The following is a 27,108-nucleotide window of genomic DNA, read 5'->3' as shown; positions in this document are numbered from 1 at the left end:
CTCTTCCCAACGGGAATTTTTATTAAATACGAGGGCTGACAACTCTTGTTATTGTTTAATGTAAAATTTAACTTTTTACTGTCTTCAAAATGCAATGGTTATTCAATAAGGATTGCATATACATGATAGAGACTAATTGTTGAGTACAGAACACTCAGCTCTTTATTCAATCAAACAAGATAACAGCCATCAATTTACAATTGTTATAGCTCAGGAAACTGTATAGTCTAGAGCTTAACCTCATTACAGAACTTCTCAAGAACAAACATGGATTTCATTTATTTGTACTTAGAAAATCAAAATACACCCACTAAATTAGCTAAATTTAAAGTTTCCCTACACAGTATGAAGCTATCAAAAAAATTTCATGTGTATTTATAGTTCAACAATTGAATGGCATACAATTATAATTTACACTTTTAAACTGGAAAAGAAAGGTCTGTTCTTAGAGATCACTCAAAACAGAAAAGGAGAATATGAAGAAGAAACAAGAAAAGCCTAACTTTACCCTTGACAAAATTCTCAGATATCTTACCCCCAACCACAGTGTCTAAGGAACGTTATCATATGCAGTAAGATCAATTCAGTGGTGGTAAAACAGGGGCACGGGAAGACAGAATGACCCCAGCTACAAATCTCGTTTGAAGTCAGCAGATCTTACTTCCCCAAAGTAATTGGCACCTCCTAAGGGAAAAAAATCAACAATCACTTTTTTGAAACAGTAGCAACAGGTGTGACTGCTGGTGGCCAGAGCTTCTCTGGATTGAGTCTGGCACCAGAGAGAAGCATCCATGGAAGGCTGGGGACAGGTCTGAGGAGGTTTATACAGACCCGCCACATTTTCAGGAAGCAGGCTATTAATGAGGCAGGATGGAGGAAAGATACTCAAGCTCACAAGCAGCCCTACAGCAGCCAATTCCTGTTGGATGCAGACAAATAAAGGCTAAAAGAATTCACTCACGCACTAAATTGTGTGTCATAAGGTGAATGCCTACCGTACTTGGTAAGAAGAACGCACCCTACTCAAAGATAAATAATAACTTTTTAAAGGAAATAGCATATTAAAATATTACAAGAAAGGGCTTCCCTGGTGGCACAGTGGTTGAGAGTCCGCCTGCCGATGCAGGGGACACGGGTTCGTGCCCCGGTCCGGGAAGATCCCACGTGCCGCGGAGCGGCTGGGCCCGTGAGCCATGGCTGCTGAGCCTGCGTGTCCGGAGCCTGTGCTCTGCAACAGGAGAGGTCACAACAGTGAGAGGCCCGTGTACCACAAAAAAAAAAAAAAATTACAAGAGAAAAGGAAGAGAGGCTCAGGAATGGTCACCAAAATCATGCTGCTATACCTTTTTATAAATTCTTTTAAAAGGTTAATGAAGTCATTGACTCTGTAAAACAGTATGAAATGCTGAACTTTCTGAGATTAGGAAAAATGTTAAAAGACAAGAGAAGAAGATAGAAAATAAACAGCAGCAGTCAGGATATAATGAAAAAGAAGACGAAAACCAAAATGAAGGTCACATTGAAAGCAACACAAAAGAGAAGGAATATTCTGAAAATATACAGGGACACAAAGATAAGATTGAGAAAAAGGAACAAAGTGAAATTAAAATGAGCAAAGTTAAAAAGTAGTAGAGTGGAATGACATGGAGGATAAAGGAGCTCATAGTAGTATTCCTAAGGGAAAAAGTTAAATTAAAGTAACATATTTCAAAACCTAAGAGATACAGCTGAAGCAGTGCTCAGAAGAAAAGGCAGATTCTTAAATTCTTACATCAACATAAAAAATAATAAAAATAAACTAAACATCCATATCCAGTTCGCAAATAAAAAATAAAATAAAGCTAAGGAAATATTAATATGCATTTGAAAACTTAATGATTCAGAAAACCTAAAACTAGTAGCGCAAGAGCTAGTTCTTTAGAGCCAAAGATAAATCATTAATAAGAGATATAGCTAGGTATGGAGACAGATAAATTAATTAGAAAACAGTTAATTGACATTTATTAGAAGAATACACAAACTCGGAAGCAATCTAAATGTCCATCAACAGATGAATGGATAAAGAAGATGTGGTGTTTATATATATGTATATATACATACACACACACACACACACACAAACACAATGGACTACTACTCAGCCATAAAAAAGAATGAAATAACGTCTTCTGTAGCAACTTGAATGGACCTAGAGATTATCATACTAAGTGAAGTCAATCAGACAGTGAAAGGGAAATATCATATGATATCACTTATATGTGGAATCCAAAAAAAAAAAAAATGAACTTATTTACAGAACAGAAATAGAGCCACAGACACAGAAAACAAATGTATGGTTACCAAAGGGGAAAGTGGGGGAGAGATAAATTAGGAGTTTGGGATTAACAGATACACATAAAATAATCTACATAAAATAGATTAAAAAACAAGGACCTACTGTAAAGCACAGGGAACTACATTCAATATTTTGCAATAACCTATAAGGGAAAAGAATCTGAAAAAGAATAGATATATATATATAACAATCACTGTGCTATAAACTTAAAACTAACACAACATTGTAAATTGACTATACTTCAATAAAATAAAATGTATAAAAATGGGGGAAAAAAGGAATTTTCAAAATTTAAATGATCATAAGAGATTGCTCAATTTTATGCAAATAGTTAAGATTATAGGGAAAATGGATGATTTTTAACAAAATATAAATGACAAAACTGACCTCCAAAAAGAAAAAATCTGAACCAACTATATTGGTTTTCTATCACTACATAACAAATTACCACAAACTTAGTGGCTTAAAACCACCCAGAATTCTCCCACAGCCTCTGGATTGCAATCCAGCATCTTTCTGCAGGGCCTCTGCTAAGATCTCACAAGGCTGAAATCAAATTTTCGGCCAGCTCCATCCTTACCTGGAGGCTCAGCCAGGGAAGGATCTGATTCCAAGCCCCCTCAGGTTGTAGGCAGAACCCATCTCTCTGTGGTTTGGGGACCGAGCCACTACTGTCTTGCTGGCTGTTGTCTGGACATGACTTTCAGTAACCAGAAGCCCAGCTCGGGCCCTTGCCCTGTGTTCCCCTCCCCGGCCCTCTCGCAACAAGGCAGCTTTCTTCTTCAAGGCGAGAATCTCCTCAGACTTCACATCCCTACACCTCTGTCTTCAGGAAGGGCAGAGTCCCCTTTTTGGACTCACTGGTTAGGTCCGACCCTCCCAGGATAACCTCCCTTTTTATTAATTCAAAGTCAACTAAATTGGGACCATAATTATATCTGCAAAACCCCTTCACCTTTGTCATAAGGTCACCTTCACCTAAATCACAGGCGTGAAATCCATCACAATCACACACCTTTCTACACTCAAAAGGCAGAGATAATACAAGGACTTGTGTACCACGGGGTGGGAATTTGGGGGCCATCTCAGAATTCTGCCCATCATGCTGCCCAATGACAATAGAAGAAATAGAGAAAATTGTCAAAAAGCTATCCCCTCTGAAAAATAAAGCACCAAACCTCATCAGTTTCTTCCAAACCTTTAAGGAACACTTAGGGCTACAATGTTTATCAAAAACTGTTCTCTAATAACAGAAAAGAAAGAAATATTTCCAGTTGATGAGATAACTGGCATAATATTGATAACAAAATCTGACCAAGATAGCACAAATGAATAGAAAAGTACAGACATATTTTACTTGTAAATACTAGCATTAAAAATAATAATTAAAGATTACACAACAGAATAACTATTCAAAGCCTAATCCACCAAAATAAGTGCAGCTCTAGGAATTTTCCCATTAATTTATTTAATATCATTTAGGATTATCCTGATGATAGTACGCAATTCAATTAGACAAGATAATATAAGAGATATAAAACTTGGAAAGGAAGACAGAAATTTTGCATTAATTGCAAATAATATTACCACATATCTACCTGAACAATTCAAGTTGAACCAACTGAAAAACTACTATAAATAAGAAATTCAGTAAGTTGCTTGAGTAAAATGTGTGTGTGTGTAAATATACAGAAAACAGTAGCCTTTATGTATGAAAACAACCACCCAAAGGAAGACACCCTTTATGACAGTAAGGAAAAACCAACTTGGAATAAACTTTAATGTCCTAGACCTCCATGAAGACATGTTACAATGCTACTGAGGGACACACAAAATAAATGAATAAATGAAAATTCATAATGAAGATAGTTCTCCCTAAGCATACTCCTGTATTTAATGCCATCCCAGTAAAAATGATAACATGAAGATTTTTTGGATGGGGGAGGTTAACCGGGGACAGCTAGATAAACTGCTTCTAGTTCATAAGGGAAAACAAATAGAATAACAAGAAAATTTCTGGGGAAAAAATGATAGGGGGCTAACTTAAGTAATCAAATACAGAAATTAGACAGAGATACCTATGGCACAGAATTTAAATAGACCCAGATAATATGGGAATTTAGCATAAGATAAACATTTCAAATCAAGAGGAAGAGAGTGGATTCCTCAGTAAATAGTGTGGAACAACTACTTATCTAGGGAAAAAAAATAAAGATGAATCCCACGTGTGAAAAGACACAGGTACACGGTTATTTATCTCAATATTGATGAAAAATGAAAAAACATTAATATCCATCCTAGGGGACTAATTAAATTAATCACTGTGAACTACAGTATGGCCTTTAAAAAGAATGCAACAGGTGTATTTTTACTAATATGGAATAATATCCAAACCTATCATTATTAAGTAACAAAAAAGACAAGGTACAAATATATATGCAAAAATAAATATGGAGAGAAGATAAATTTTGTTATCTATATTTAATAATTTATATCTATAACATGTCACATAATACAAATGTAAGCACTTATATGATAAAATGACAATATTAATTTCACATGCAGACAATTGTCACAGATGTATTCACATATCCAGGAGATATTAATTGAGAGCCTACTGTCTGCCAGACACTGAGAATATAATTGTCAACAGAAATGACAAGTTCTCTGTCTTGTGGAATTTAGTCTGAGGAGAGACAGATCATAAATAAATAAGTGAATAAATAAACAAGAAAATTTCAGATGGTGCTAAGTGCTAAAAGGAGTCCAGCCAGCCAATATTACAAAGTAGGAGCCTCAGAGAAGCATCATGTTTTTAAAATATTTGCTTCTGTACCCAAACTAGAAGGTGAGGAATGGGCTCCAGTGTCTACTGGTCCTCAACCTCCTACTCCTCCAGCCTTGAGTGTGTCTGATCCAGCCATCACCAGAGCAAATGTTCCATGTGTTACAGGACCCACAGATTGGCAGGAGAAACTACAAAACAATGACACACTAGTGTCCCAAAGAAAGGGGGTTGTTCCCCAGGGCCCTGACCCCAAGCCGGTCCCTCGGTCCCCCTGCCCTCACCGTTGTTAACTTCCATACTCTTGGTTCCCAAGACAAGCCTCCAGCACATTGGCAGAGTACCTACAGTTCTAATTAATGAGCATTCTCCACTTTCGCCGCAGTTGTCTGAAAATATAAAAACCTCCTAGGGTGTTTAATTTATACTCCTGAAATAGTTTCCGTGTCTCCTTAGAAGGGTACAACTCAATCTCATTTTGGAAGCGTACTCTTTCCCACTTAAGGCACCTCTATATAAACTCTAGTGACGATGCTTTGTACAAATGGTTTTGGTAGAAATAAGTTCAGTCTTATCAAATGTACTCATTAGAAATCCTTTTTATGCCAAGGATGATTCTAAAATACTTTATATACCTTCTCACTGCTTTCATGAGAGAGCTATATTAAAAACAAAAAACCTCTCCTTACTTCTGAGCCTGCAAATACCTCGAAGCGTAGTTGCATTTTGTGTCTAAAATGTGACACAAGCCTTTTTATGGCGCACCGTATACCTTCCCATACACAAGAAAATATCTGGAGTTGTTCCTATGGGGTTTCTTCCCCTAGAATATTTAGTCTAGGTGATATAAAAATAACCATTCTAGTTCAACATGCCCAGAATTGATCTTCCAAAGAAAATATTAAGATGACTCTAAACTCATTCAGAAACTCAAAGATAAACAGAAAGAGCTGCTAAATGTCTCACAAGCCAGTCTGAGATTCATTTCAATTATCCAACAAAAGGTACCTCAGGTGAAACAGAGCATTTTCAAGTTAAATTTTATGTCCATTGGATAGAGGCCTGGCAAGTCTAAATTCCTTCCAGTTGTTACTTCCTTTATGTCTGATGGCATTTTCCTAATTCCCTATTTAATTTTATTTTAGCTTTTATAGATAGCTGTAAAGAGAGCGGGATATAACAATTTACACAGCATTCGGTATCTGTGTTCAGGTCAATTTAACTTCCTATTGAAATCTTTTTCTAACGTTGAAATTTTTAAGAATTTTTGTATTTTTCTCGTTGCCATTTTCCCTAACAAGAAAAAGGAAATACAATCTAATGACTCTAATGCAAGTCAGTTTACACCCCCACAAAAGCTCAAGAGATATATGTTTCGAAAGTTACCTAAAAAGCTCCATACAGTTCTCAAGCCTGTCACCCAAATCCCAGTGACAGTACTATACAGAGCATGGGGGTATAGGCACGCATCGACTTTAGAGGTATAAGGATTTGATTTTTACACTTTACATCAAGGTCAGCAACCTACAACACACCAGGATCCTGTAAGCTGACCCCACAACTCCCTCCCTCTCTTCAAACTGTGAGAGGACAGTTGAGAATACAATCCCTACCTCGTCGCCACACATTCAGACTTGCATGTCGCCATAAGCCTGACCCCCCCCTCACACAGGTCAACATGTGGATACATGACACGCATCCCCTGGAGCCCACACATACCAGAAGAATAAAGCTGGTCCCCTCGGGTAATATTAACACATGACCACTGTTCTTGAGCACCTATTATGTGCCAAGGGTGCTCTGTGATTATTCAATCGAGTCCTTACAACCATCTCCTGAAGCAGACACGTTAGCCCAACTTTACAGAAGATGAAAGTGAGACTCAGGAAAAGGTAGGAACCTGCCCAGTTCAAGACCTACTGCCAAGTGTTCTTTGCTCTGTCCTGAATCGTGAAAGCATGTCAGCTTCTCCAGATAAAAAAATATCACGTAAATGTCATTATGAACCTTTAAGAGTGCTCACATTTTTTATTCTGATGACATTTCTTCATTTTGAATGTTTCCCCTCAAATTTCAACACTTATCAACTGAAGCTTAGAAGACCGTTTGCTTTTCCAAAGTTTCCGACGTAACGGTCTTCATCTGAGGAGCTTTTGAATGATGTGCTTCACACCCCCAGACACTCAAACCCTGGCTGTTCAGAGAGCTTTTTTTTTTAGTTTGATTGGAGTATAGTTGATTTACAATGTTGTGCTGGTTTCAGGTGTACAGCAAACTGATTCAGTTATACATGTACATATATTCACTCTTTTTCAGATTCTTTTCCCATATAGGTTATTACAGAGTACTGAGTAGAGCTCTCTGTGTTATACAGTAGGTCCTTGTTGATTATCTATTTTATATATAATAGTGTGTATTTATCTCTCTCCACCCCCCATGTTTCCCCTTTGGTAATCATAAGTTTGTTTTCAAAATCTGGGAGTCTTGTTTCTGTTTTGTAAATATTGGGTTGGCCAAAAAGTTCGTTCGGGTTTTTCCATAACATCTTACAGAAGACCTGAACGAACTTTTTGGCCAACCCAATAAGTTCACTTATAGCATCTTTTTAAATTAGATTCCATATATGAATGATATCATATGATATTTTTCTGACGTACTTCACTTAGTATGATAATCTCTAAATCCAACAAGAGAGAGCTTTCTTAATGTGGACTCTTTGGTTTACTAGAAGACAGAAACCCAATTCCGACTAACTTAGAGGAAAGGGGAAACTGGACAGGACACTCAAGTAAACAAACTGTGAAAAAGTCAAAGAAATGAGTGAGCCTCTGGGAGGCTGCCAGGACCCTTTCCCTGAGCACCTGGCCTCTGCCACTCTCTGAAGAATACTCCTTTCACCCCTCAGGGATGGCCACTAGAAGCTCTCAGGCTTTCATTCTCTGCTTTGCCACCAGAGAGGTAATTCCATTTTCACGAAATCCCAAGGAAGGATTCCAATTAGCATGACCTGAGTCCGGTTCCCACCCCACCACTCGGAAGGTAGGATGACTGACAGCCTGACTCAGGGGTGAAGGAGAAGCACATGTTTGGGTATTTCCCTAAAGGAAAGAAGTTGTTCCCCTACAGAAAGCCAATTTTAAAGAGTTTTTTTTAAGAACTTTCATTTCTTTTTAGCAGATGGTGAAGCCAGAAAATTTAAGCAATAGACTTAAAATCTGGAGGCGCACAGAAATAATAGTAAAAAGCGAACACTTTGCTTCTACTGTATCTTCTAAGCTATAGAATAATGAGTTAAGGGACATGAGGGATTGTGTCCTTAAACCATAGTATTTTTACCTAGAGAAGCACTCTGAAGATGTTCCAATCCATTCTTTCCTCCCCAAGAATTAATGTTTCAGATAAACCAAAAAGGGATATATCTGTTTTTATGTCCCACCCCAATCACTGCTTTTAGGAGCGTAGTGTTACTGCAAATATAAACGTCACGTCTTAAAAACAGGATCTTCTGAACAATGTACCCTCTGAAACCCTGCCATCCCCACCCAGACCTCCTGAAGCTCATTAACTGCAAGATAGCTTGGGCACGATTTGTTTATACTGACGTAACAGAGCATTTCCTACTTTGAAATAATCTTAAGCAGATGGCTCAGAAACAAAAGCTTCCCCCTTGAGACTAGAAACCAACATATCCTCAGTAAAGACTGCAGATACATTTTCCCATTTCTCCTTTTATTATGTTCTGATCAACAAATAGAAAAGGAGAGTCGGGCAAGGTCAAAATAAGCTATTCTTTTTTTCTCCTAATCTCTAAGAATAACCTCAAAACCCAGGTTTCTAAGAATAAAGCAAAGCAATGGTGTGCATGTGCCTTTCCATTGTTACCTTTTTTAGATCAAGTCAGGTCGAAAAGTACAGTTTTTATTACATCCAGCCTAGAAAATGAGTTTAATGACAGACACGGCCCTTTGCAATATCTACACACTAAAGCTTTTTAGGTTAACAACTAATATTTTAATTTCTAGATAGATGGTACAAAGGGGTTGATTGTCTAGTCTTAAGAAGTTTTTCAAACATAACCCATCCAAGTCACACCACACACTTAGAAAGTTATTTTCCAGCCCCAGAAATTTAATTTCTTATTTATATACGCTCTGTACTTTTATCATCCATCACTTCATTATACTAAACCAGTTACAAACGAAAATAAGCTCAAGACAGCTTATTCCCTTGAAACTTGTATTTGAATATACTAGAGAGCATAGCTTTTATTGGCAGCTAAATGGAAGATTATCATTAAATAACTGAATTGTTTGAAATTAACCTTACTTTATATCAATGAACGAGTAGTTCATTCATTTATTCAACAAATACTTACAGGGCACCAACTGTGGGTCAGGCACTGTCCTAGGTGCTTAAGATCCATCTCTCAATAAAACACACAAAGATACTTGCCATTGTTAGGGAGAGAGGCCGATAAATAAGAAACATAATGAATCACTTTGTCATACAACTGAAATTAACACACCATTGTTAATCAACTATACTCCAATATATCAATAAAATGAAAAGTTTAAAAAAATAAAGAAATTAACATAATGAATAAGTGAGTGAGAAGGTGTTAAGTGCTGGAGAACAGAAGCAGAGTGGGGTGAGGAGGGCTGACAGTGTGCGGTGAGAGGGTGTTTGGGGGCCAGAGGCTTTGGAGCTAAGACTTGAAAGAGATGACGAGCTAGCCATGGGGAGTCTGGGGAGAGAATTCCAGACAGAGGGACCAGCCGGCACAAACGCCCTAAGACGGAAGGGTGTCTGGCATGTCGGAGGAACAGAAAAGAGGCCAGAACTGCTACAGCAGAGGGAGGGAGGGGCAGAAGAGGGCGAGGGAAGATTAGAGGGAGAGCAGGCTTTGGAACTGAATGCACTAATACATTTCTTTTTTCTTAAATTTAGGTCACCATGTCCATGTAGTATATTATGCTTCATCTTATACTTGATAATGTTCCCTTACTAACCTCCTGACAGCCGATTTCTTACTGAAACTCATTCATATTCCATATGACTGCTGTAATTGTACGATTCCATTCAATTCAACATTCTCTGTGCTGAAACTCCAGTTTGTGGCTGGTATTGAAAAGTGATTAAAAAAGAAGGCAGGCATTCAATTATTCATTCAATTTGAGCTACATGATGAAAAAAAACACACTGTGCTCATTCACGGGTAAAATAACACTGCTTTAAAATATTTATGTTGTCAAAAGAAGGCATGTTGTTTGTAAATCTAAAATGTTTCTCCAAGAGTTAGATGCTTAACAATGACAATGCCATAATATTTTTAAAGAATATCATCACATCACGCTACCAGGAAATGTCTTTTAAAAATATAAACCACATCTTTCGGAACAAATACAGGATTTGAGAAATGCCACAACAGTTGTGCTTTCCTGAAGAAAGCGTGTACCCACTCTGTTACCCAAACGTACCTCCCTAGTGTGTCAGGATATGCATCCCTGTACTGAGACGGACACTGCTATTGAAGACTGAAAAAAATAAAGACGTATGTGGTGATATCCATGGTATAAATAAACAAAACAACTCTATTTATCTTTGATAAAGGAGGCAGGAATGTACAGTGGAGAAAGGACAGCCTCTTCAGTAAGTGGTGCGGGGAAAACTGGACAGCTACATGTAAAAGAATGAAATTAGAACACTCCCTAACACCATACACAAAGATAAACTCAAAATGGATTAAAGACCTAAATCTAAGGCCAGACACTATCAAACTCTTAGAGGAAAACATAGGCAGAACACTCTATGACATAAATCACAGCAAGATCCTTTGTGACCCACCTCCAAGAGAAATGGAAATAAAAACAAAAGTAAACAAATGGGACCTAATGAAACTTAAAACCTTTTGCACAACAAAGGAAACCATAAACAAGACCAAAAGACAGCCCTCAGAATAGGAGAAAATATTTGCAAATGAAGCAACTGACAAAGGATTAATCTCCAAAATATACAAGCAGCTCATGCAGCTCAATATCAAAAAACAAACAACCCAATCCAAAAATGGGCAGAAGACCTAAATAGACATTTCTCCAAAGGAGATATACAGACTGCCAACAAACACATGAAAGGATGCTCAACATCACCAATCATTAGAGAAATGCAAATCAAAACTACAATGAGGTATCACCTCACACCAGTCTGAATGGCCATCATCAAAAACTCTACAAACAGTAAATGCTGGAGAGGGTGTGGAGAAACCTCTGCACTGTTGGTGGGAATGTAAATTGATACAGCCACTATGGAGAACAGTTTGGAGGTTCCTTAAAAAACTAAAAATAGAACTACCATATGACCCAGCAATCCCACTACTGGGCATATACCCTGAGAAAACCATAATTCAAAAAGAGTCATGTACCACAGTGTTCATTGCAGCTCTATTTACAATAGCCAGGACATGGAAGCAACCTAAGTGTCCATAGACAGATAAATGGATAAAGAAGATGTGGCACAGATATACAATGGAATATTACTCAGCCATAAAAATAAATGAAATTGAGTTATTTGTAGTGAGGTAGAGGGACCTAGAGTCAGTCATACAGAGTGAAGTAAGTCTGAAAGAGAAAAACAAATACCATATGCTAACACATATATATGGAATCTAAAGAAAAAAAAAGTCCTGAAGAACCTAGGGGCAGGATAGGAATAAAGACACAGACGTAGAGAATGGACTTGAGGACACAGGAAGGGGGAAGGGGAAGCTGGGATGAAGTGAGAGTGTAGCATTGACATATATACACCACCAAATGTAAAATAGATAGCTAGTGGGAAGCAGCCGCATAGCACAGGGAGATCAGTTCCGTGCTTTGTGACCACCTAGAGGGGTGGGATAGGGAGGGTGGGAGGGAGGGAGACGCAAGAGGGAGGAAATATGGGGATATATGTATACATATAGCTGACTCACTTTGTTATACAGCAGAAACTAACACACCATTGTAAAGCAATTATACTCCAAAAAAGATGTTAAAAAAAAAAAACACCTCTGAAAGTAGAGACAATTGAGTTGGTGTGCTTATGGTGAAAGCAAGTTGGCCCTGAGGTCATAAGAAGCAGGACTAAATGGAGAAGGTCTTAGAGCCCCTACATAAGTAGGAGTATAAGCATAATTGAATGAGATGATCACACTTAACAAATATTTATTATCTAAACATGAAGCGAATCATTACGCACATGCAAATAAGTCACTTGATTCCTGTTGTCATAAGCACTGTCTCTACTTGAAAGAAAGTTCCATGCGTTCAGAACTTTGAATCTCCAACAGTGAATGATGCCTGGCATACAGTAACTGCTCGCTACCCTGTTTGTCGACTTGATTCATGAATTACCTGAAAAGAGAAGTACGGGATGGAAAGAGAGTATAAAACAGGAGTCCTAACAAATCTAGGTGAAATTTGGAAAATAAATAGGAAACACCAGTCAAGGGGTAGGAAAGACGAAGGGGAGAATTTCTTTAGAGAGAAAAATTTACAGCAGCAAGCCCTGAGGAGGGGAACTTGGTCCTTTCTAGAGAATCAAAACTAGACCAGATGGGGGAGGAAGGGGAGGGGAAGAAAGGAGAGAGTGATTGAGGGACCGTTAAGCAAAGACGAGACAATGCAAGGCTTGGGAATCTTTATGCAGGAGTTGTAACGCTACCCTGGCAGCAACAGAAAACCACCGAAGGATTTTAAATGGAAGCATGATAGACTCAGATTCATGCTTTTAAGTGATCACAGTGGCAATACGGAGAAAAAAAATAAATTCTAGGATTCCTTTTTAACACTGGTGTTAGCATTTTTTGAAAAATCTGGACAGACATTTTCTGAATTGGACTTAGCGATAAAGAAAAATTTCTGAGGGGGAGAATTTTAAGAATTTGGAGTAGGTTACCAATAGAAGGCATAACATTTGCTTCATTGGTGATGGCGGTGGGCAGAATTCCAAGCTGCCCCTCTTCCCTGGCTTCCTCCTACACTTAAGTTATATTCCAGGGCAAAAAAGTCATGGCAAATGTAATTTCTAGTTAGTTCACGCTAAGCTAGGACAATGACCCTGGTGGGCCTAAACTAATCACAGGGGCCCCTTGATTGATTGATTGAGACTCAATAAATTAATATATTTATTGAGTGAATACTCTTACAGAAACTGTACTACTGCCTTTAAATCTATTTTGCTCAGTTAATTCTCACAACTCAGTAAGGTCTTTTTTTCTTTTTTCCCAGCCAAGCTAGACCATGCTCTTTTTTTATTTTTTTTTAATTTTTATTGGAGTATAGTTGCTTTACAGCATAGGAGCCCCTGTAGAGCAGGGAGTTTTCCCCAGCAGGGAGCACAAGAAGTCAGGGAGATTTAAAGCCTGAGAAGGGTTCTATGTGAGGGCGGTTAGCTGTGGCTAAGAGGGAGAGGTCCCGGAAAAAGGAACTGAGAATGGGTCTGGGAGCAGCCCTGGGCATCCCCAGCAAGGAAACGGGCCCTGGTCCTACAGCTGTCAGGAACTAAATGAGCCTAAAGGCAGGTTCTTCCCCAGAGGCTCCAGATAAGCGCTCAGTCCAGCCACCACCTGGATTTCAGCCTCGTGAGATGCCAGGCAGGGGACCCCACAGAGCCCACAGGACCTCTGACCCACAGAAACAGGAGATCATAAATAAATGTGTGATGTTTGAAGCCACAAAGTTCTGGTAATTTGTTACACACCCATAGAAAGATCTTTAAAAACTGTATTACAGTGACCCTCCAAAGAGAATTAGAATTTCATTTTTGTGTGTCTGTTTGGTTATTTTTTTGCCCTACCTTGGAAAGGAAGGCAATGAGGATTTATTTAACTTTCTATTATGGCTGTCCTTTGTCACCATCCCCTTGTCCCGCAAGAGGGATTGGCCACGTCACCAAATGATGAGAGAAATGCGGTCCCCTTTTCATGAAAAATAAACACCTGGGCCAACCAATCACTCTCTCCCAGCTGCGGATGGTAGGAAAGCCTCTCTGCCTTGACACTTGCCTACCTCTGACATTTGATTACACACAGGACTCCTGAACATTCTCTGCCCTCCGGTTTCCCAGCCCTGCATCTATTGTCTAATTACTTTCAAATTGTCTCTCTTTAAAATGCACAACTGGGACTTCCCTGGTGACGCAGTGGTTGGGAATCCACCTGCCAATGCAGGGGACACGGGTTCAAGCCCTGGTCCGGGAAGATCCCACATGCCACGGAGCAACTAAGCCCGTGCGACACAATTACTGAGCCCGCGTACCACAACTACTGAGACCACGAGCCACAACTACTGAAGCCCATGCACCTAGAGCTCATGCTCCACAACAAGAGAAGCCACCGCCATGAGAAGGCCGCGCACCTCAACCAAGAGTAGCCCCTGTGCGCCACAACTAGAGTAACCCCGTGCACAGCAACGAAGGCCCAACGCAGACAAAACTAAATAAATAAATTTATAAATTAAACAAAAATAAAATAAAATGCACAGTTAATAAAAGGAAATAATCTCACAAACATTCAGGCTGTTTGATTCAATAAAGTTTTTGATAAAATTAAAACTGTACTTAAAAAATTCACTGTATTTGATTTAAAATGTCAGAAGAGACTGAAAATAGAACCAAACAAAACAGGGTTCTTAGAGTGGACCAACTGCTGTAATAATCCCCAAATCTTGGTAACTTAGCATCAGTCATGCAGCTGCTACACTTCAGCCCTGGGAGAAAAGGAAGCTGTGTGCTCTGCTCCACCCCGGTTTCCAGACACTCAGGCCCCATCTGCCTAGTGACTCCACCACCTTCTAGGGGCTCAGAGGCCTCCTCTGGATCTTCTGCAATTCATCAGGCTCTGAGGGAGAAGAGAATCACGAAGGGGAGAAAGGAAGTCCCCGCTTACTGACTTGAGCCCAGAGGTGATGCACATCACTTCTGTCCACATTCCACTGGCAAGAAACAAGCATACAGCCCCTTCTGAATAACAAGGAGCTGGGGATTATAGCCTGGCAGTGAGCCCCGGAAGAAGTGAGCATGGAAATTTGTACGTCCTGCACTGTATCTCCCACAGTAGGATGAGATAAAATCTGCGGGTGACCTGTAAATTTTTATCCCGTGTTAGAGTTCACCTCCACCGCGGATTTGGAAGTCTGTAGTCCAGTTATTACTGCCTGACGAAGCACCCCAAAATCTACAGCATAAAACAAGCATTGTATCAAATTCCTGGGTCCCAAATTCAGAAAAGGTGCAAAGGAGAGAGCTCATTTCTGCTGCATGGTATCTAGGGTCACAGCTAGAGGCTGGAATCATTTAGAGGAATCTTCATCTACATGCCCAGCAGTTGATGTTGGGTGTTGGTGAAAACAGCTGAGGCTGTCGGCCCGGGCACCTACACGTGACCTTTCATGTGGCCCAAACTTTCTATAGTGGGGTCTTCTCAAGGTGTCAGATTTCTTACATGGCAGCTCAAATTTGCAAAAACGAGTGCCCCAGTGGACAGGCAGAAGCTATGCCTTTCATGACCTCAGTCACTTCTGCTGTCCTCTACAGGCCTAAGAATTCACAAGCACACCCAAATTCAAGGACAGGGAACATAGTCCCACATCTCAGTGGGGGGTACCAAGGTCACATTGTAGAGGGGCATGTGCAATGGGAGATAGTGTGGTGTCTAAGTTGGGAAAATGCAACCTCCCATATGTAGTATCTTAGAATCCCTGAATTTCAGTGTTTGAAAGGATTGTGTATCTTACAGAACAGGGACCAGCGAACTATGACCCACTGCCTATCTATGTCAACAAAGTTTTACTGAAATACAGTCATGTCTCTTCTTAGCAAAGTTTCTTAGTTGCAAGACCATATAACCCACAAAGCCTGAAGTATTTACTATCTGGCCCTTTACAACAAAGTTTGCTGACTCTGTAGATAAACTGTTGACTTAGTAGGTGGGCACTGGAGTTAGATCACTAGGACGCATATCTCTGTTCTGGATGTGGCCAATTCTGCAGCTTTGGACAAGTTAGCCTGTAGGCTGCCATCTTCCCACCTATATAACTGGGGAAATAGTAAAGTCTGTCATTGAGTTGTGGGCATTAAATGAAAAAGAGCACAGTAAGCATTCATAAATGCTAACTCTTATTATTAGAATTACCTAAAATATCGGCTAGATCAACTGTCCACCAGAGTTACATTCTTGTCTACAAAATGTCATCAACTGTGGATTTCAACACACCTAGCAATACAGGAAGCCCATTTCATCTTTAACCAAGCTGTCTATTACAAATTTCCTCCTTCCACTGAGTTGCAATCTGTCTCTTTATAGCTCTATCTTATTAATCCTAGTCCTAGCTCCTTGGGGTTCTATGAACATCACTACCAAATGTTAGGTTCTTCAGATATTCGAAAAGCACTTCTCTGAATTTTATCTTATCAAGACTACGAACCTCCATTCTTCCAATTGTTTCTTTCTAAGACACAGTTTGCATCCCTTCCCCATGTTGGTAATTCTCTTTACAAGGGAATATAAAGCATTTTCTCAGAAATTAGCATAAGACTTCAAGTAGATAGATCAAGACCTTTAATCCCTAAACTCTCCATATTTTCCTGGTGATGTGTTTTGTGCTACTCAGTCTTTTTCTACCTTCTCCTGCTCTGGAAGAGTTGATTTTTGCAGGTCTGGGGACAGGTCCTTATATTTACCCTTTTTATGTTGAATCTTATATAGCTCCAGCCTCTCGGGATCTTTCCAATTGTCGGTACTGTAGTTTAGAATGTTCTCTGCCCCTCCCAGCTTTACATGATCTATGCATAGTTCTGAGGACTTGATCTAAAGCCAAGTTGAAATTGATACCATGAATAGTCCTGAACTCTCAGGAGTTAGAGCAACTGAGTATTGTTTTCATAATCCATTTGCCATCCTTGGGATTCCATTCATCACTGTTTGTTCACCAGTCTTACTTAGGGTGCCATTCCTCTTAGTGAAAGAAGATGTAAGCAAATGTAAGTTAAGACATAAACATTTCTCTTTCTCTCTTCCAATATTTCACTTTAAAAGAAGCTGTGTATCTGCATCTGTCAGGGTCCTCCAGAGAAACAGAACCAACAGGGTACATATATGGAGGGAGATTTATTGAAGGGAATTGGCTCATGGGATTGAGGAAGCTTGGTAAATCCAAAAAGCTGCAAGGTAGACCAGCAGGCTGAAGATGCAGGGAAGAGTTGCCTTTCAAGATCAAAGGCAGGCAGTCTGCCTACAGAATTCCTTGTTGCTTGAGGCAGGTCAGTCTTTGTTCTCCAAGGGCCTTTAACTGATTGGATAAGTCCACCCACATCATGGAGAGAAACTGCTTTACTCAAAATCCACCAATTTAAATGTTAATCTCATCCATAAAACATCCTCATGGAAACAGCCAGAGTAATGTTTGACCAACTATCTGGACGCTCTGGTGCAGCCTTTGACACATAAAACTAACCATTACAGTATCTAACTCTTTTTTTTAATCATTTTCTTGCAATGATAATAGCTAAAAATCTAGCATATATGAAGCCTGCATTTATGTTTTGATAATTAGCCCGTTTACAGTAAGCAGCCTGTTGTATAAAACCAGGATTAATGGTTTGAGTGGGCAGTCATGGGAAAACATAACCAATTAATTTTTGTCACTACCTATAAGTACAACATCTTAACAGATACCCTGAGTTTAACATCTCTTGAGTACACATCACTAACCCATTATTTTCTGTACCTAAGAAAAGATCGGGAGTGGGGAGAAATTAGAATGCAACTCTGATTCTTAAAGTGAGCTCTACTGAAAGTTTCAGTATCTAGATAAATTATGGATATTCCTAAGTGGCTTCATTCATTCACCTATTTTAGAAATTCCTTTTTTAACTGACACAAATTCCAATGTTATTTCTTCTAATGACTTCACAAGATTGTCAAAACAAATATCTATATAAATAAGATGTCTAAGCATTAAATGTCAGTTTATTACAATAGTTGTGTTAAAATTCTACGAGAATAAAAAATATGTCAACATGTTATCTATGGAAATTAGATTTACTGAACTAATATTTTGGTTCTATACTCCTATGAATCTAGGTTTTTTAAAATGTGGGGTTTTTTCCCCTTGGTTAGCCATTGATAATAAACAGAAATTATTGATTTAGAGACTTTAAGAGATTTTAAGATTTTGTATGAATCTTACTAATAATTTGGGTCTTTTGGTATGAAAGGTACCGTTCGCTTTTATTATACTTTTAATTTCCCCTCTTTAGGTCTGGATGTGTGGAGGAGAAATGTTTGACGTTCCATGTTCTAGAGTTGGTCATATCTACAGGAAGTACGTCCCTTATAAAGTTCCATCCGGGACCAGTCTGGCAAGAGTGAGTAACCAGGGATCAGAATAAGTGGGGTTTGCTATGGTTTTCCGTGTGCGAAATGTGAAGCCTCACACATGGTTTAATCCAAGGCACCGTCTGATCAACGTACAAATCCACAGCTTGGCCATTCCATTTGGCAGGCTTTCAATGTAGAGGTTCCTGTGTTTCTCAGAGTTTTATTTCCATTCCTTAAGGAAGTATTAGTTATGATGCTAAGTCTTGTTATTAATTGTATCGAAGCACTTGCACATACATTATATTTATATATTACTATATTTGCATATTATATTTAGTCTTCATCTATACTTTCGGAGCTTAATATTCTTATCTTTATTTTGTAGATGAGAAAACTGAGGCTTAGCAAGGTGGCTCTTTCACGTACACGAGTGACAAATAGCAAAGTTGGGGTTTAATCCCAGGTCTTCAGAATGGACCCCTCACAGGGAGTGTAACAGGATAAGTCAGATGGAGAACAGGGTAAACGGGATGCGGAGAGGTGTCTCCCGAACTCCGCCTTCCTCTCATTCTTAATCAGGGCCAGCTCTGCCTAAAATTCTACCCCATCCTCAAAATTCCAAAACTGGTCAAGTCCAAGATTTTTTTTTTTAAGATATTGTTTTGAGTAAAACCTTTATCTTAGACCAGACGCAAGGATGCTTTTCTCTTCTGCCTTTTACAGTGTTTGGGAGAACGTGGTCATGATACCTTCTGGAAACAATCCTGACAATTCCCGTTTTCTGTGTCCCTTTTTTCGTCACTCCATCAATTTCAGGCACCACAATCTGTACCTGCTACTGCTAAGACCCCAGGTCTAGAGAAAGGGTGTTTCACCACCACCCTCTGCACCATGTTCCCCTAAGAATCTAATCCCAAATGATTCATGTTTGTTCTTTTACTAATAAGGCTGCAATATATAATCAAGTCTTTTATATAAAGTTCAGTAAGCTCACACAACAAGCTTTTAAAAAAATATAAACTAGTTCATCAGGATTCATGAGAGTATCAATCCCACAAAGGCAGAGTTTCTCTCGGAATTATTTGCTACTATTCTCCCGGCACCTAGAACAAGGGTCGGTGTCACTCACCAAGATGTGCTGAAAGAATTAATGAGTCAGGAAAAACTAAGACAAGAAAATGCCGCAGGTCTAAGGCCTTACTAAAACGTAAATATTTTAATGAAGTATAATAAAATTCTCATTTATAGTGAGTCCTTTTTGGGGAAGGAGGATTCTGCCTTATTCCCTTTCTGAGATTATTTGTCAATGACGTCCGTTTTCTTTGTTTTCTCAGGCACACCATTATCTCTCTTACAGCAGTCTGAGTTAATAGTAATGAAGTTACATTACATACACCTTGAAGGGAGGTAGTCACATTATTCCTCCGTCCGCAAAAGATTAATCAGACGTTAATAACATACTCCATTAAGTTGTTGGAGAAACATATTATTTGAAGAAAAGAAACCAATCACAAAGTGATTAAAGAGCTGCATTGGGGGTTAGGAAATATGATTTAATTTAGGCATAAGACTTAATACATATGAATCTGAAAACTCATGAACTCCCAAAAAGGGAAATGACTGAACGGTTTTGAGCACATACCATAAATCAGCTGTGTGGCTATCATAAGCAGCAGCAGTTTAAAACATCCCCTAGATAATGATGTTCTGTCGTCTGTCCATTTCACTCACTCATACGCTCCACGTTTGTGTCCCAAACTGAATCTTTTATTTGCAAGATGGGTGGTGTGTGTGCTTGGTTTGCAGCCAAAAGTAGAGTCTAGAAGCTGGGGGGGGGGGGGCGGGGGAGGGAGTTGTGCAGATCTTCAAAAAATAACTCTGTTCACATACTTTGAAGAAAGAAATTAAGTCCTTCTTCAAAGACTGTCAACTATAGGGAAACGGGCTGGCACATAAAATTTCCAGCAAAGAGGGAGGATTTATTCAAATGAAAAAAAAGTCCATAATTCTGAATTTTAATCTTTTCCACTTAAATTTTACTTGAGGCTCCTTTTTATTTTTTCTCTAAACTGCTAGAGCAATCAGGAAGTCATAAATATTGAGGCTCAGCTGTCACTCTAAGAAACATTTTATTAAATAAAAAAGTGTATTAAAATGAAAAACAATTCTGATATTTTGCGGGAGAATCTCAACTACCTGCTACACCCTGCAGTATCACTGAATCATCACAAATGAGGAGACTTTACAGATGCTCAAATGCAGGGCCAGGTCCACACAATAGGGAGTTCATCCTTCCAGCCTTGCAGGAAACGGAGAGAAAGATGGAGGAAACTCCACAGGCTAATTTTCTTATCACAAAGCTCACTTATTTCTTCAGAAATGTGCACCCTTCTTTTATGTACCTATGTAAATAGAGGGCTCCAGCTGACTTTCACAACACACACGCATCACACACACACACACACACACACGTGTGAATAGCCTACAGTCCTCTAAATAGCAAACCAGCATGTATCATAGAAAGAAATGCAAATAATTAGCTAGTCAGTGCCTTCTATTTACCTAGACAGTCTGTCTGGAAGAGACAAGATATCTACACACGAAACCATTAGAGGACAACACAGGACAGCAAATACGGATAGTTGTTCAAACGTGTTGTAAAGATGTGTGTGGTGGCGGGAAGAGGAGGGGTGGGGTACACTAGCTGCTGCACTGAAAGCAGACCTTCAAGGATACTTCAGTTAGATGAACATGGTTCGCAGAATCGTGGTTCCCAATCTCAGGACCGGTGGACCACTTCCTGGCCCACTTTTCACCCAGTCTCAGTGAACTGAGAAAACTGAGAATCACGAAGCTAAATCTATTCCATTTAATAACATCTTTTTATGCATCAATCTTAGGCTTCTTTTTTCCTCTTATGACAGTATAAGAGATGGTAGATTTTTATTAATGCCCTTATTTGGCAAGAATAAGAATTAGCCTCCCTATGTCAATTCCCACCAAATGCAAAATTCTGGGACATGTGCCCTACAATTCAGCTTCATCAGGGAATCAGAGTGTCCACGTGTCATGAGTAAAACCAAACGGTTTACCATGTTAGCTCGGGGTCCAATGTCAGTACACCGGGCACAGCTGTGATACCTTCTCTCCAGGAGAAAATGGCCAATCCCTGAGGGAAGGGCTGCCCACCCCTAGTGCTGCAGGGGGACCAGAAAGTCCCCAGGGCCGAGGGGACAGACATCCCCTCCTTGGGATGGCACTGACTGTCCTTTACACAGAGGCGTGAACAGCCAAGTGGCTGAGTGGCAGAGGGGGGAGACCCTCGGTGGAGACCCTTCACTGCGACAGTCATGAGCCACGTGCCCTGCAGAAGCCACTTCGGGCACCTCAGACTTCCCTGTGAATGCCAGTGTGTTTGAGGCAATCATGCCGTTGGACCTGAGACCGGTGACATAACAGAGGCACAGAATAGCCACCCCACGGCTAAACACACCAGCTGATGCAGCACGATGTGGTCGCCTCGGAACACGTGGCCGGGGCGTGTCCCCAGGAGGGCCCCTTGCAGAGCAGGGCAGCCCTGCAGACTGTGGATGGGGTCCTGGAGGCTTACTCGGCTGCACAGGAGACAAAGCAGGACCCGACCCTCACCCTGAGTCTGTAAGAGATGCCCAAACTGGGGGATTGTATCCTTCTGTGTTTTGCCATTGACGTAAGATCGATAACCGTTCTTTTTTAAATTTCATCTTGCATGTCATGGCAACCACTGTCCAAATTTCAGGATAAGAGCTATAAAGCCAAAATCAAATCCCCATAATAATGCATTGTTAAAGGGGATGGAGATAAAACGTCCCACAAGCAGAGCTGGGACTGTGTCTGTCCAATGCTCGCAACAAACTGGAGTGGCTGGGAGTCCTGGGGGAGCCCCAGCAGGAGAAGAGGGCCAGGTAGGAATGAGCAAACACAGAGAGTGACAAAGGATTGCGTTTGGGCTGCCGCAGTTAAACTGGGACAGTGCAGTGGAGACAGAATGCAGGCCAAGGTGTATACCTTTCCCTTACCGACTGCAGGGAGGCACTCGGGGGTTTTGAACAGGAAGTGTCAGGGTAAAATGGAAAGATCAGCCAACAGGTAAATATTAAAGGAGAGGAAGACTAAAGAAAGTAACATTCTGAATGCGAGAAGCATCTGTAAAGAAAACTTCCTGGGAGATTTTCAGTGATTTGCCACCCTGTGCAAGAATAGAGAGGTCAGGGCTTCCCTGGTGGCGCAGTGGTTGGGAGTCCGCCTGCCGATGCAGGGGACGCGGGTTCGTGCCCCGGTCCGGGAAGATCCCACATGCTGCGGAGCAGCTGGGCCTGTGAGCCATGGCTGCTGGGCCTGGGTGTCCGGAGCCTGTGCTCTGCGGCGGGAGAGGCCCGCGTACCAAAAAAAAAAAAAAGAATAGAGAGGTCAGACGTGACTGCAAAGTTTTTGTCGCCACATCTGAGACACAAAGGTACAGATACAGGGACGAGAGGAAGGGACGGATGCTGAGGTTGGATTTAGATAAGTTGGGTCCTAAGCGACCGTTGCACACAGGCTCGGGGAGAGTCAGACCTGGGAGACGTGCATGGACTACCCATCCAGGATTCTGAGAGCCCACAAAAACCAGATTTTGCCAGATTTTCTTCAAAAGGACTAGTTTGATGTCAGAAAATGAAATCGCCAAGAAGGCAATCAAGGATGGTGATGAATGGGAAGTCGACTCTCCCACAAAGTGACCTTTCCCCCGTCATGACTGTAAACCAGTTGATTCTCATGAAGCTGCCCAGCAAATAGAGCCGGAGCACCACTACCTTGGCCGCCAACAGCAGCCCGCGCTTCGTCCGACTTCTCTGAAAGCTGCAGGATTCAGATGCTTCGTCTGAAACTGTCCTTGAGTTTGGGGACACGGTGGCCTATCGTGGGCTTTCCCCCAAAGGCAGAAAAATAATGAATTCTTCCCAAAAGACAGCTTTCATAAATGGCTAGGACTTCTGTGCAGATGCAATTCCTCTCAAAACAATAACTATTTCAAATTCTTCCTTACAGTGTAACCAAAAGGGCAATAAGTCTGTCCAGTACTCGTGGCAAGAACTCAAGATGATTCACCTACTGCTATCATGTGTTTCTCTCCCCTCCTGGCCATATTTTAAAATATAATATCTCCTATTTAGATGGCACTTTTAAATTTTATTTTTATGGAGGTAAAATTGATGTATAACATTATGTAAGTTTCGTGTGTACAGCACTATATTTCCATAGTGGTGGTGCTCACCACCAAAACTTTAGTTTCCGTCAACCACCATGCAGCTGGTCCCCTTTACTCAATTTGCCCCCATTTCCCCTCTGTAACCACTAGTCTGTTCTCTGAGTCGACGTGTTTGTTTTTCTTTGGTGTGGCTCGTTCACTTATTTTGTTTTTTGTATGTCTGTGTGTTTTGTACATTCCACATATGAGTAAAATCACACAGCGTTTGTCTATCTGTCTGTCTTGTTTCACTTAGCATAGTAACTTTAAGGTCCATCCATGTGACAAAGGGCAAATGTCATCTTTTTATGGCTAAGTAATATTCCATTGTGTATATATACCACATCTTTTTTATCCATTCATCTGTTGATAGGCACTTACCTTGTTCCATATCTTGGCTATTGTAAATAATGCTGCAATGAACATAAGGGTGCATATATTTTTTTCAAATTCGTGTTTTCATATTCTTCGGAAAAATACCCAGAAGAGGGGTAAGCTGGATCCTACTGTCGTTTTATTTTTAATTTTTTGAGGAATCACCATATTGAACTTTTTATTTAAAAATTCAAGCATCTTGAGCTTCCCTGGTGGTGCAGTGGTTGAGAGTCCACCTGCCAATGCAGGAGATGCAGGTTCATGCCCCGGGTCCGGGAGGATCCCACGTGCCGTGGAGCGGCTGGGCCTGTGAGCCATGGCCGCTGAGCCTGCACATCTGGAGCCTGTGCTCCGCAACGGGAGAGGCCACAACAGTGAGAGGCCCGCGTACCGCAAAAAAAAAAAAAAAAAAAAAAAATTCAAGCATCTTCCATAAATAGTATTTCATCATTCTTCCTGATAGCTTCCCTAAAAATCAATCATAACTTTATTATGTGACAATAATGGTTCAATAAATCATTGAGATTTGATGAGTCCATTGCGGGTTATGAAGATAAATGTCATCTCTTGCCACAAAGAAGGCTCAGGCTGCAGAAATTCTTCAATAAATATTTATCAAGTGCCCACCATGTGCCAGGCGGAAATGCATAGAGCTTGCCCCATATCCTAAGCCAGGAGCATTGGACCTTTTAATTAAATCAGGCCTCCCCTTTGTAACAGAATGTCACCTCACCCAAGGACAGTCCCCACTAGAGAGAAGTTTCTGCCTGTACAGCACTCATACTAACCTTCAATGATGTCCCTTTTTCTACCGCTTGTTTTGCATGTGAGGAAAATGAGGAAAACTATTCCATCTGCCAAGGACCTAGGGAGAGGAGATGGGAAAACGTGAAACACAAATGTGTTCCCCACGGCTTGACCCTCACTTGCTCCCTTAATTCCTACCCCAGGGGTCTGAGAATTTTAAGCATCCATGTTTTTTAGCTCTTCATTTAACAAAAAACAACAGAATCACACTTTGTCTCTAAAATGCTTAAATAATATGGAGGTAAAGCATAGAATGTTCATACCAAACATAGACACCGAAACAGAAAGTGAAGGAGCAAATCACTGACGGGTACAGTCTCTTACCATTTGAAAGTTTCGTGAACAAAATATGCGAGGTAAAGACAACATTACTTTAAAATTCAGCCATTTCCCACCAAACTTCTCAAAACTAACTTTTCGTTTGGTCTTCTTCTTATTTCCTCTACGTACTTTCCCCCCAAACTCCCACAAGTTTGCCATAATCTCCGTAACCAAAAATGCAACTCTTGCAAGAGGGAGCAGAACTGGCTGCTCTATGACTCTGCCTTTTGGGGCCTCAACTGGACGATGAAATCGCAGGAGCACCTGGCTCAGAGGGACTCATTCAGGGGAATGAGCTTCTTACCCTGAGATGTGTAAATGCAGAGTGACGCTGCTGGAGGCCTCTGCTGTGTCATTTCCATCCTAATCACCCTTGTTTCCAGTTGTTTATTAGTTCATGGCGAGAATTCCATCTCCAACTACAATTCCAGCCCAAGCACGTTTCCTTTCTAATGTCATGTGAGGTGGAGAAAACAGTTCCACTTGCTACTCTATAAACTGAGAAACGGTCAGAAACCAACGGGCGGCTTTGTGGTGTCCGGATGCTCTTGGTGTTCTAATTTGGAAAATGCTTTATAAAAATAAAATTTCACAGATTGCCTAAATTTTGAACAGATGTAGTTTTCAACTTAAGAACCCTGCGTGAGCTGTTAAAAACATAAAGATTTTTTTTTTTTTGCCTTTTTTGAAAGTACAGAAACTAAAACAGGGTCTTCTAACAACAGATAGAACAATGCTTCAGCACCATTTAGTTCCATCACAATTTGTTGGACTGCTTGCTGTGGGTGTTCTTGTGGAGGAACAAAACACTAGATGCTCTCCTTAGCTGATGGTTAGAAGATGCTGGTTGTGACCTATATACATGATATGCGATATATATAGCAACTGGATCAATAATCATCATCCACAAATGAGATCACGCTGTCCTTTGCACTCAGGTTGTGACAGCAGGAGACACCATGGGCTTGACTGCCAGGTGAACGCCCTTCCCATCATTCCCAGGTGTCTCTAGACGCCCCCAAAGTCTTCCTCTGCGTGCTCACATACCTGTTTGTCAGAGGAAGTCCCCACTCTGCAGCACGGAAGATCTGCCCTTTGCCTTGTGCTCCCGCTTGCCTCTGCCCCCCCGCCCCCACGTAAAGTCATGGGAGAAGCCACACCACCACCATCATTCCCAGTAACAGCATCAACTTCTAGCTTGTGGTGTTGCCTCTGGAGGAACCAGCGCTTCCGTCCTCAACGTGCCAGAACTTGTTTGGGTCCTGGATAGACTCAGACAGGCTGGCCATCATCTAGCTGTGGGCCAGACGTCCTCACTGGAACACAGAGACCTCTGTTTCTATCGGCATCCCTTCAACAATTCCCACAACAACTGGTTATCTCCACTTTCTCATAATTTTTTTTAGGTCATGAAAAATAATTCCATCATGTTCTGACCCTCAATCTCAGCCCAATACAGTCTTAAGGGATGAGAAAAATAAGACAAAACGAAACAGAAAGCATGTTTTTTTTGCCCTGTCATCCTATTTTTGCTTCTGAAGCTAGGTCATAAAATGCACTGCAGCTCCCACCTTGATCTCTTAGATGGCTGGCTTTGGGGGAGGCCTGCCACCATGTCATGACATGGAAACTCACACAGCCCTGTAAAGAGGCCCACATGGAGGAAACTGAGTCCTCCTACCAATAGCAAGCACCGCTTTGCCAGACACGTGAAGGAGCCACTTTGGAAGATCTTCCAGCCCCCTTGGAGGCTTAAGATGACTGGTTCGTCAGCCAAAATCCAACTGAAACTCATGAGAAATACAAACCACACTGCCTAGTCAAACCACTCCCAAGTTCCTGACCCACAGAAACTATGAAAGATA

General features: G+C 40.7%; 1 protein-coding gene across 3 annotated transcripts in view; it reads left to right on the top strand.

The window, feature by feature from the left end:
- Positions 1 to 27,108, top strand: part of GALNTL6 (polypeptide N-acetylgalactosaminyltransferase like 6) — a 1,150,777-nt gene that overhangs the window by 1,045,507 nt on the left and 78,162 nt on the right. For all 3 annotated transcript variants that reach the window (XR_009564434.1, XM_030879235.2, XM_060301350.1), the window contains one exon: positions 18,411 to 18,518. Coding sequence is in view for 2 of the 3 variants with exons in the window: in XM_030879235.2 (XP_030735095.1) it covers positions 18,411 to 18,518 (108 nt within the window). In the remaining variant the exon portion in view is untranslated. The remainder of the gene's footprint in view (positions 1 to 18,410; positions 18,519 to 27,108) is intronic.

This window comes from Globicephala melas, chromosome 6, assembly GCF_963455315.2.
Source record: "Globicephala melas chromosome 6, mGloMel1.2, whole genome shotgun sequence".
Classification (NCBI taxonomy): domain Eukaryota; kingdom Metazoa; phylum Chordata; class Mammalia; order Artiodactyla; family Delphinidae; genus Globicephala; species Globicephala melas.
The sequence above is the reverse complement of the archived record's forward strand: the minus strand, read 5'-3'. Positions and strand labels throughout refer to the sequence as shown.